The 10953-nt window shown below is 59.7% G+C and overlaps 1 protein-coding gene across 1 annotated transcript; it reads left to right on the forward strand.

The window, feature by feature from the left end:
* Positions 1-3249: 3249 nt before the first annotated feature.
* Positions 3250-8348, forward strand: CISH (cytokine inducible SH2 containing protein). The gene is made up of 3 exons (XM_087824554.1): positions 3250-3380; positions 6322-6530; positions 6761-8348. Exons 1-3 carry the CDS (start codon positions 3361-3363, stop codon positions 7291-7293), a joined length of 762 nt encoding a protein of 253 aa, XP_087680680.1. The 5' UTR covers positions 3250-3360; the 3' UTR covers positions 7294-8348.
* The last annotated feature ends 2605 nt before the right edge of the window (positions 8349-10953 follow it).

Genomic DNA, 10953 nt, shown 5'->3' on the forward strand with positions numbered 1-10953 from the left:
ACCCTCAAACTATGCCCTACTCTTGTGTGCCTCCCTGACCCCCTCCCACATCCACATGTACAAACATACTCACACGGTTCACATATACACACGTGCACACACATTTACACATATGCATGCACAAGCACACAACACACACACTCACATACATTTATGTCCAGCTGCACCCAGGACCTCTGTCCCTGAGCTCCATGTGAGAATGTGATCCGAGATCTCAGAGCCTTGAAGGAAGCCCTGAGATCTGGAAGCTTCCGCTGCTAGGAAGCTGGAGAAGGATCCTCCCTCTGGAGACTACTGGTTGGACGGGTGAACCCGAGGCTGAGCAAACAGAGTCCCATTCACAAGCAGAGGGCTGAGCAGCAGAGGGTAGAGGGTGGCTCCTCTTGCCAGTCAAGGGCATCTCAGTGCATGCTCTGAGATAACTTGTTTTCTAAAAATGGAGTTAATTAGATTACAATTTCTCTAAAAGTTTTATAATTGTATTTCTTAAACTGATGTCTTATTACAAATAAAAAAATTTTAATTACATAAGTAATGCTTGCTTATTATGATAAATTCAAACTATACAGAGATGTAAAAAGTCAGCAGTGGTGATGCCTCTCCCCTTGCAGTCCCCATAAGCAATGGCGACTTACACAAGCACACACATTCCCCACATCGGTCCCACACAGACAGGTGTTTTGCAGCTGTTCATTGTTTCCCCTCTTGCTGCCCATGTTCCCAGCAGCTATCTGCCACGTCCCCCTGCACTCTGATGGGGGGATTCAGTATGTGGAATGGCTGGGCTGGGGCAGGGGCGGGTTCCTGGTGGCAGACTCTGCCTCGCAGCCCGCATGATAGGTGTATGTCCAAGAGGATGAGACTGAGGCCTTTGGAATAGCTTACAGTGACCAGGGGTCCAGAGAGTGCCCGGGAGAGCTACATACCACCTCCCCAACACACACACACACGTACACATGTGGACGTCCTTCATGAAGAGGCTGTACATGGTGAGAATATAGAGACCAAATGAGCCAGACTTTGAGGAAGGCACTGCTGTGTACTGTTGTGACCCATTTTGTGACTGCTCTGGGTGGAGAAGAGAAGGGAAATCCTGGAGCAAGGCTCATCCCTGGGGAGCAGGGGAGGGGTTACCCTGGAAGGGATAATGTATGGATGTGGCAAGTAAAACCCTGAGAGTAATTGCCACCGGGTGGCAGTGTAGGACCAGCAGTCAGGAGAGGCAGGCGCAGACCAGCCAGGGCAGAAGGGGTGATAAAGAGATGGCCAGGGGACCCACAACGCCAGGGGCAGGCAGGCACCTGCGGAGAAACAGAGGCACACCATGCTCACAGCACCGGGGGAGGTGCAGAGCGCTGTCATTTACAAAGGGTGGTTGGAGGGCAAAGCCCTTGGGGCCGTTTAGTTTACACACAGAACTGCACAATCACTGACTTCTGTAGGGGACACCTTCAAGGGGACACCCATGGTGTTCTGACTGGCCTGGGGGGAGGAAAGCTTCACTGAGGACCTTTCAGCTGGATCTTGAAGGATGCCTAAGAGTTGGCATGTCACAGGCACCTAGAGAGGAAATGGAGGAGGGACTAGGACCCTGGGCATCAAGCCCCAACTAAACGCCTGCCAGCTGTGAGATCCAGGGTATGTTGTAACCTCTCTGTGCCTCTGTTTCCTCACCTGTAAGGAGAGAACAATATGTAGTAGTTAGACAATGAAATGAGGCTGGAAGTTACTGAGAGCACCTGGCACATAGTAAACATTCAGTAAAGCAGTTACAGTTAGAGGGAAAGGGCCAGGTTCAAGTCCTAGCTCTGCTGCTTGGCAGCTGTGAAGTCCCTTCGTCTTTATAGTAATGGGACAGTTTCTATTGAACTGTCTTACCCAGGGGCCCCATGCTGGGCTCTCCAGCTGCCCCAGCCACCAAAGTGGGTGACCTGAGCTCAGCTTCTTTCCGGGGACCAGAGGTATACACTGGGCAGTGGGGGATGAGGGGAAGGGGACCCTGCCACTTCTCCAATTCTCTTACCCTCCTTCTGGCCTAAGGGCTTGGAGGTGTACACAGCCCCTATGGTCTTTCAAAATGCTCCTTGGTGAGTCCAGTGAGCTTGGAAAAGGCGAAGAAAGTCACAGGTAGGAGCATGAGCTCATGACTCAGAGTTGGGATCAAACTCCCACCCTGGTATCTCCTAACAAGGCATTTTTTCCCCTGGGGTTCAGTCTTCTGGTCTGCAAAATGGGGGCAATGCCAGCTGTTGAGGATCAAACTTAGCTCCATGTGGATGGAATGGGCCATCACGGCTCCATCCCTCTACTTTTATCCCCCTACCTCAGTTTAACTCCGGATGTTTGCAGCTCCCCGTCTCACTTCCGCATGTTTTGGAGGCCCACCAGCCCAGAAACACAAGTGGACTTCACTGTGGAGTGGGGCTGGGGGCTGACCCTCCCTGCCTGCCCGCCTCCCCAAGTGGGTGGTCATTTCCTCCCTGGTTGGCGTGCAGGCCAGAGGCCAGCATGGGCGGACACTGGATGGCCCTGCCAGGTGCAAAACGCTGGGATGCGCTCAGAGAAAGTGTTCTTGCCTGGATCCTTCTGGCCGTGGTGGCCACGGGCTTGACCCCCCCAGGTGGACCTGCTTGGATCTGGGGCCTCCCCCGCCCCATCCCTCTCCCAAGCCCCACCCCACGCCGCTCACCTCCCCACCCCCTACACCCAGAGCCCAAGTGCGGCCCACGAGAGGCGCCTGCAACCAGACAGACCCCGCCCACGTGCTGCCGTCTACGGAGAAATCGGGGCGCCAGACCCCAGCGAGGTCAAGGGCACAAAAGAAGCCCGGCCTCGGGTCGGCGGAGCCGCAGCGCCCCCCCCCCCCCCCCCCCCCCCCCCGGCCTGGTCCGAATCCGGTCTTTCCCTGCGCGTCCCTAGGCCACGCCCACGTGCGGCAGCGTCGGGCCCTCGACTCCGCCCCCTGCGCTGCGATTGGCCGGCGCCCGGGGCCCCGCCCCTCTTTCCTGGAAAGTTCTTGGAAACCTGTCAAAGGAGTTTCCTTCCGAGGCCCCGCGCGCGGCCGCCGGAGCGGACGCCCCAGCCCGCGCCCCCGGGCCGCCTGGCCGCGCGGCCGGCGATTCTAGGAAGACGTCGCTTCCGGGAAGGGCTGGGACGCCGCGGACAAAAGATTAGGCGGCTGGCCCCGCCTCGCCCCGCCGGCCCGCCCCCCGCGCCCTCCCGGCGCGCCCGCGCCGCCGCCTCCCAGTCCCCGCTCGCCGCCCGTGCGCCCCGGTTCCCCGCCCGAGCGCTCCGTCTGCGCCCGCTCGCCTCCGTCCGGCTGAGCCCCAGCGCCCGAGCTGCCGCCGCCGCTGCCGGGACATGGTCCTCTGCGTCCAGGGGTGAGTAGGCGCCCCTCCGCCCGCGCCCAGCCGCCCCGCCCGGGGCGCGGGCGAGTGCCCGCCGCGTGCCGGAGGGCTTGGCCGGCTGGACAGGCCCGAGCGCGGAAGGACATCGGGAGGGACGAGAGGCACCGTGACCGCACCGTCGCCCCTGTAGGGAAACTGGGGGCCGGCTGGCGACGGGAGGGACGCAGGGGGGCTCAGCTTGGGTTCTGGCTGGAGCGGGGAGCCGCCGAGGGCAGCGCCTCCTGGGCGACGTGGCTCGCCAGCCCAGACCCCCTCCCCCGCCCAGGGCACGCCGTCTACCCTGGCCTGCCCGTGACCTTGAGCCAGCCCCTGCCCCTCTCCGCCTGGCCATCCCCTCTCCAGCCGCGGGCTAGCACTTAGACTCTTCTTGGGAACCCGCCTGCGATCCTTGCCTCTCCTCAGGCTGGCATCTACCAACCAGCAGCTCTTAGGAGACCTGGCTTTGTCCTGGTCCTGCCTGGGGCGCCCCACAGTTGCCTCACCCCTCCTCACAGCCCAGTCTAGGATCCTGCCTCCCTTCTCCAAGTTTCCCAAAGACTTGCAGGGGTGGGGTAGGGGCTGATAAGACGGTCTTGGCCTCGGCTGAGCATTCCTGGCGCATTCTTTCCAAACGCCCAGAACGCCCAGAGCCTCGGCGTCACCTCCAGCGGAGGGGCCTGATGCGCCCCAGACTGCTCTGACAGCTCGGAAAGCCCGGGGGAGAGCCCGGTGGCCCAGTGGCTGCTGTTATCAGAACTGGGTGGTACCAAGTGAGGAAGGGTGGAAGGTGGGGCAGGGCTGAAATGCCCCTTGCCCTTGCTCTGAGCAGTCCTGTTTCCAAGGAAGAGACCTGGAGGTGCCAGGAAGAATGTACTTCTGTACTTGCCCCTGATTGTCTCCGGCATCTCCCTTCCTCCTCCCTGAGTTCTGGGACTCCTGAACACCTCACTGCCCACCACCACCGCTGCCTTCCTCAGACTCCCCCTCCCCAGCTGCAGGGTCCCACACTCTCACTTTGCTACAGGTAAAACTCAGGGCCAGAGTTGGGTGTCAGGGATCGAGATTTTTAAGACCTACACACACACAGCCACAGGCCAGCTGGGCCCTCCTGGGGTAGGAAGTGGAATTCTCAACCGTAAGTTTGGGCTGCCAGCTTCACCGAGGGTTCCCCCCACAGGGGTGAGTTTTCCCCGTTGGCATGTGTCCCCGGGCAGGACTCACAGGCTGGGTGGGCTCCACAGCAGGCACACACATGTACAGGCCACCCACACCTGGAACACACCAGCCCCCGCCCCCGCCCCGATGACACAGCCAGAGACACACCCCTCCCCAGATACACAGTCAGTCACCAGAAGCGTGTGAACCCAACACAGCCATTCACACACCCAGATACCTTGTCGGCCCCGGAGTTGCCTACACCCACACGTGCCCTGCTAAGTTGCCTAGACGTGGCCGCCCCTAGAGGCACCAGCCTGACTGGCTAGCTGCCTACCACGCAGGAAGATTCCTGGGCCTGAGCTGAGCTCTGGGGCCCAGCAGGGAGGCCACCAGCCAGTTCCTTGGAACTCAGCCTCCAGCTCCCTGAGGGGGATTCCAGAGGCCCCCCGAGTGCAGCCAGAGCGGGTGTGGAGAAGTATGAGGCAGGCTGTGGTATGCCAGGGTCTTGTGGCCCCTTCTACTCATGAGTACTTATGGGCTCTTATTTGTTAAAGTCTTCTAAGGGTCACCTCTAACCTTCGCTGTTGGATATGGCTCCTGCTTCTGGCCCCTGCCCATCTCTTCCTGCCTCCTGAGCAATATCTGGCGCTGTTTGCCCATGCTGTCAGCTCTGCCTGGAGGGCCTTCTCTTCCCCTAACCCCTTCTTTTAGCCTGGCAGGCTTGGCTTAGGAGCAGGGAGACCCTGTCTCCCCCGTGACACCCTTTGCTTTATGACTGGATTCTAAATTCTCCTTGAGGGTTGGGCCCATAGTTTCATTATCTTGGGCCAGCATAGCCAGACCCAGAGCTGAGGCCTAAGGATGCATTTTGTGAGCAGTGAGGGAGGACCAGCTGTCCCTTCCTTGGGAACCAGGGCCATGTCCCTCACTCCCAGGAAGCCCAGGGTCATCCTGCTGGGTGGGCTTCTACTAGAAAGAAGCTACTGCTCAGATTGGGACAGGCTCAGCAACCCAACTCTGGCCAGCCGAGGACATGGCGTGGCCAAAGCACGCAGTACCTGGGCTGCTAGGGCCCTTCCCTGCGAGTGGGGAAACCACTCTAGTGAGGAGCAAGGTTTGCATAAGGTCAGAGCCAAGCAGGGCTGGCTTCCCAGGGTGGGACCTCAAATGGGGGGGTGAGTACCCTGCCCTTGGTCAGGAGCTCATATTTATGGGAGGTCGTACTTGCCAGAGCCTTTAGGGGCCACTGCCCACGCCGGACCCTCCGCTGGGAGGAGCAGAGAGCAGGATAGGAAAGTGATCTGTTTAAACCCCTGCCTGGTATGGACCTAGGTCCCTCCCATGGCCCAGCCAGGACCAGTGCCATTTAATCAGCCCACCTCAGCCAAGAAGGCACCAGAGATTCAGGCATCTTTGCACTGAATCCTGTCAGTGTGGTGGGGACACCAAGTGGCCACTGTGAGTTAGAAATGCTTACAGGGGATGATCTGTGGCTTTGATTGATGCAAAATAGAGCAATGACTTACTGTTCAACAGGAGAGAGGAGGAGTCTCTTTCAGAAGAGAACCCACATGTAGGGAAGCAATCAAGGGGAATTTTGTGATGATAACTGGGAAGTGGGGTCCTGGACTCATTGAGCCCACGGGTGGGCAGAAGGGAAGCTAAGGCTCATAGTGAGATCGACTGGACACAGTCATGTAGCCGGTCTGGGGCATGGAGGTCTTTGGAAGTGGGAGGGTGCAGGGCCCCCACTCACTGCCCACCTACCCACTTCTAGATCTTGTCCTTTGCTGGCTGTGGAGCGGATTGGGCAGCGGCCCCTGTGGGCCCAGCCTGAGCCAGCTATGCGGCCTCTGCCTGCCGGGGCCTTCCTGGAGGAGGTAGCAGAGGAGACCCCAGCCCAGCCAGAGAATGAGCCCAAGGTGCTAGACCCAGAGGAAGATCTGCTGTGCATAGCCAAGACCTTTTCCTACCTTCGGGAATCTGGTAAGTCTGAGGAAGGTGGCAGGCTTGGATCTGGCAAGTCTGAAAGAGGAAGCATAGCTCTGACTGTTAAACCTGATTCAAGAGGCATAGCCCTGCCCAGAAGAGTCTGATGGGGGAGGTCCAGCCCTTCCTGGGGAAGCATGAAGGGGAGAGACAGTCCTGTCCTAGTTTGGTGCCCCCGCATAATTTCCACTGTGACCAATCTCTTGGCCCCCTCTCCACTTGCCTAGGCTGGTATTGGGGTTCCATTACTGCCAGCGAGGCCCGGCAGCACCTGCAGAAGATGCCAGAGGGGACATTCCTAGTACGTGACAGCACCCACCCCAGCTACCTGTTCACACTGTCGGTCAAAACCACCCGTGGCCCCACCAACGTGCGCATTGAGTACGCCGACTCCAGCTTCCGCCTGGACTCCAACTGCCTGTCCAGGCCACGCATTCTGGCCTTCCCAGATGTGGTCAGCCTTGTGCAGCACTACGTGGCCTCCTGTGCTGCTGACACCCGAAGCGACAGCCCTGACCCTGCCCCCACGCCCGCCCTGCCTGTCTCTAAGGAAGAGGCGCCTGGTGACACAGCGCTGCCAGCCCCCGCAGCTACCGCGGTGCATCTGAAACTGGTGCAGCCCTTCGTGCGCAGGAGCAGTGCCCGCAGCCTGCAGCACCTGTGTCGCCTGGTCATCAACCGCCTGGTGCCCGACGTGGACTGCCTGCCACTGCCCCGGCGCATGGCCGACTACCTCCGACAGTACCCCTTCCAGCTCTGACCCGGCCGAGCAGCATCCTGGCCTCATCCAGCTGTCCTCTGGAGGGGACACTGGCCCCAGCTGGACTTGGGCTCTCGCTGTCTCTCCTCCAGCCATCTTGGTGCCCACAGGCTTCTGGCAGCTGGACTAGGAAGAGTCAGCAGGAGGAAGGGCAGGGCAAGGAGTCGTGGGAAGCATCCTGCAACCTGGAGGTCGCACCCCCAGCTCACATGTAGCTCCATGGTGGCGAGCCATGTGTCAGAAAAGAGGGAGACAGGCAGGATCCTGTGTTACCCCTTGGGCTGGGCCTGGGTCCCCACACGCCTGCTGCAGCCTCCTGAACTATGTAGACTTTGCCGCCTGGATGCTCAGGTCGCAGGGTGGGGCAGGCCTCCTCCTTCCAGCCTGACTTTCTCAGGAGGATGGCTGCTAGAGGAACTGAGGTTGACAGTGACGGTCCCCTGGTTGGGGAGCAGGCCAGGCTGGAGACTGCACAGCTATTCAGTATTTATTTATTTATTATCCTTGGGTTGGTCTCAGGGGGGACCCAACCCCACCTCTCTGCCCTGGGCCCCAAGTGCTCTGGAGACCCCAGCTCTGCCCAAGCTTCTCTGGTTCCCCCCTGCGGAGACCTCTATCCTGAGACAGGGTGCTGGACCCAAGACAGCCATGGAAGTCCTGGTGCTGGCTCCCCACCTGGGAATGTGTCCACCCTCTTCTGCACCAGCCCTGTTTTGGGAGAGTGGACAAATGGACAAGAAAATGGAGCCAAAGCTTTAGCACCCAGCAGAGCCTGACGCTCAGCCCCGGCAGGGCAGGGCCCCATCTGCACAGAGCTGGTCTTGCTGCTGCCACTCCGCTCTGCTGGCTTCGTTTCCTGCCCAGGAAGGTGCCTGCCTGTCCCCTGCGACAGGGAAAGATACATATCTGATAAGACTTCATAAAATAATTATTATAACAAAAAACAACAACAACACAGTTTGGTAGTCTTTTTTCTTCCACTGATTTTTCTATGATGACAATAAAATTGTACCTTTTATTTGTGGGGCCCTGAGTGGGGCCTTTTGAGTTCTGTACACGGTTCTGTGCCCTTTGAACTTATTCTCACTATCCCACTTTACATGGGGGTCATCCAAGGCCCAGGAACCTGATGTGGCTGAGTAGGCCCTGCCAGGAGGCCCATTGCAGAGTGGAGGGGACAGGGTGCAGCCTTGCTCTTCTCATTCCTCCTGGCTCCCCCGGAAGGATGGAGGCAGGAGGTGAAGGCCCACTGGGCTGCGGCTGGGTCACTGCCCAGGCCGGTGCCGGGGGTGGCAGAGGAGCACCAGGCCTCAGATGTATAAGCAGGAGATGCCAATTAAAGATTGAAAGCAGAGTCTTCTAGGAGGGTGGGTGCTGTGGACCACTCCTGGAGGCAGCATCTTTTGAGATGAGACCAACGGCCAGAGAAGTCACTGCCGGTCATCCTAGGGAGGAGGTACAGGGAGAGCTGAGGCACCAGGGTGTGACTGGGCAGCTCGTATTCCTGCACAGGGAGGCCCGGGGTGGGCTCGTTCTGTGCAGTGGGCAGATGGTTGAGTTGGAGCTAACAGCCTGTTAGCTGGCAGGCAGGGTCTGTGGGGCGGGGTCATGTGGGGTTGGGGGACCTTGTCCCCTCGCTCAGGGTCCTGCCCACCAAAAGTGGGTGGAAGAGCGGTTCAGATGAAAACGCGCCCTTGCCTGATGGCCTGACTCTGGGACACTCAGCGCCTGCGATGCCAGTGTCCTGATGCTCTCCGCACCTTTGCTTAACCTCACAGGACAGCGCCTCTGACCCTCATTCACAGCCTTCCAATCCTTGTTTTAGAAACGGTGCTCACCTTCCTGCTTCCCGACCTTCAGGCCGTTAGAGGTTGCAGATTAGAGGCCGCCAGTGCTGGCGCCTGGAGAGCTGGAAGGCGTGAGGAGCCCGAGGCAGGAAAGGGTAGAAAGCAAACACCGTGGAATGGAGCTGGTGCTGGTGAGCGGGCAGGAAGTAGGCGAGGACTCTCCTGGGAGTGGTGCCCAGGCACCCAGCCTGGCGCCTTCTCTGTTGCCGGCTACAGGGCCCGATGCCACGCCTCCTCCAAGTCACCATGGCCCTGCCAGGGGTGCGTAAAGTTCCTGGTTGCCTCAGCCTGGGTCTTAGTGCCCTTGTGACTCCCCAAATGCCTGCGACGACCTCTGTCTACTCCACCCCCAGATCTGAGTCACCCGGTGGGCCGGGAGCACACACGGAGTGGCCAAAGGCAGGCTGCCCCCTACATGGTGCAGTGGCCTGGAAAGAAAGCTGCTGTGCCCCGAAGAAGCCCAGCAACTTCACTGCCAACAGAGGGGAGATGTCCCAGGGTGCCTGCCGGGTGCTGGTGATGGACAAGGGTTGGGTGCCTCACGCAGTGCTCACCACAACCCTGGGAGTGGGTCTAAACATCACCTATACCCCACAGGAAGGAAACTGAGGCTCGGGGGGACAAGGGACTGGGGGGAGGTGAGGCACAGAACAGAGCTAGCTTTGAGGGGTCCCAGCTGCCCATCTGCCCCTGGACTGCTACACAAAATGGCAAGGACGGGCCACTTCCAGGCAAGTTGCCTTGGATGCTGGTTTTATCTCCCTGAGTCCCTCCAGGTTTCTCTTGTGAATGAGGGGTCCTCCTGGGACGTTCCACCCGCAGCGACCGAGTGTTGGAACAGCCCCTGAATCATCCGGCCCCTGCGCCCGGGCCTAGTGTCTCATCTGCAGACTGAGCAGACCTCGCCGGCCCAGGCTGAAGGTGGGTCTGCGTGGGGCTGGGGGCGTGGCCGGGCTGGCCCCACTCTCAGGGGAACCCTCTGGCCACACAGCCACCCACAGTGAAGTGGAGGGGCCAGGGCCTGAAATAGGCCTGAGAGAAGGCGGGAGGATTCTGGGCCTCCCAGAGGCCCCCTCCCCCAGGAGGAGCAAAGCCCGCGCAGGCCTGGGGAGCCGTTCACACCAACCTGTCAGGCCAGTTTCAGTAGAGAGAGGCTCAAGCTTTGCCAGAAATTCAGTCGCCTCTCATCCTGAGAGTGTCCTCCCCACCCCTGACAGCCGGGTGTGGGGTTCTGTCCTCAGCTTAGGCTGGCCACACAGCCAGTTGCCCCGTGGGTCACTCAGGTGGGGCGCAGCAGGCTGTGTCCAAGACTGAAGAGAGAAGAGGCCCCTGGAGGTTTCACCCTCCTAACACATCCCCACACCCCGGTTTCACCCCAACCTCCCTGCAGTCCGGACCGTGTGCTATGCGCTTTGTTCTGGGGACTTTCCCTCAATCTCACTGAACTCGTACTATTCCTCGGCTGGGAAACGGGGAGCGTGACTCCTGGTGTGCAGGCCTGGGCTCTTCACTGCCGCTAGGCACACCTCCGCCTGTCTCCCCTTGGGGACGACCCTCACGTCCACTCCTGGCCTGTTGATCTCCTAGTCCATTCTCCTTGCCCCTAGTCCCTCCCAAGCTGCCCACCTGCTGCTCTATGACTGTCCTGCCCAGATCCAGCCTTATTCTCTCACTCGCCTGGCTGGGCCATCCCGATGGCCTCCTCATCAGCCCCACCACCATCTCCACAGTGAGGTGCTTACACACACAGCCTTGCCCTGCCTTCCCCAGAGCGATGTTCGCAGGCCTCTCTCATATCTTGCCCGTGCCTTCC

This window comes from Miniopterus natalensis, chromosome 15 (genome assembly GCF_054644295.1).
Source record: "Miniopterus natalensis isolate mMinNat1 chromosome 15, mMinNat1.hap1, whole genome shotgun sequence".
In the NCBI taxonomy this organism is placed as follows: Eukaryota; Metazoa; Chordata; class Mammalia; order Chiroptera; family Miniopteridae; genus Miniopterus; species Miniopterus natalensis.

Coding starts and splice junctions, on each gene's coding strand:
- CISH (XM_087824554.1), top strand. CDS start 3,361: ATGGTCCTCTGCGTCCAGGG. Junction 3,381..6,321: donor ATGGTCCTCTGCGTCCAGGG/GTGAGTAGGCGC, acceptor ACCCACTTCTAG/ATCTTGTCCTTTGCTGGCTG. Junction 6,531..6,760: donor TTCCTACCTTCGGGAATCTG/GTAAGTCTGAGG, acceptor CCACTTGCCTAG/GCTGGTATTGGGGTTCCATT.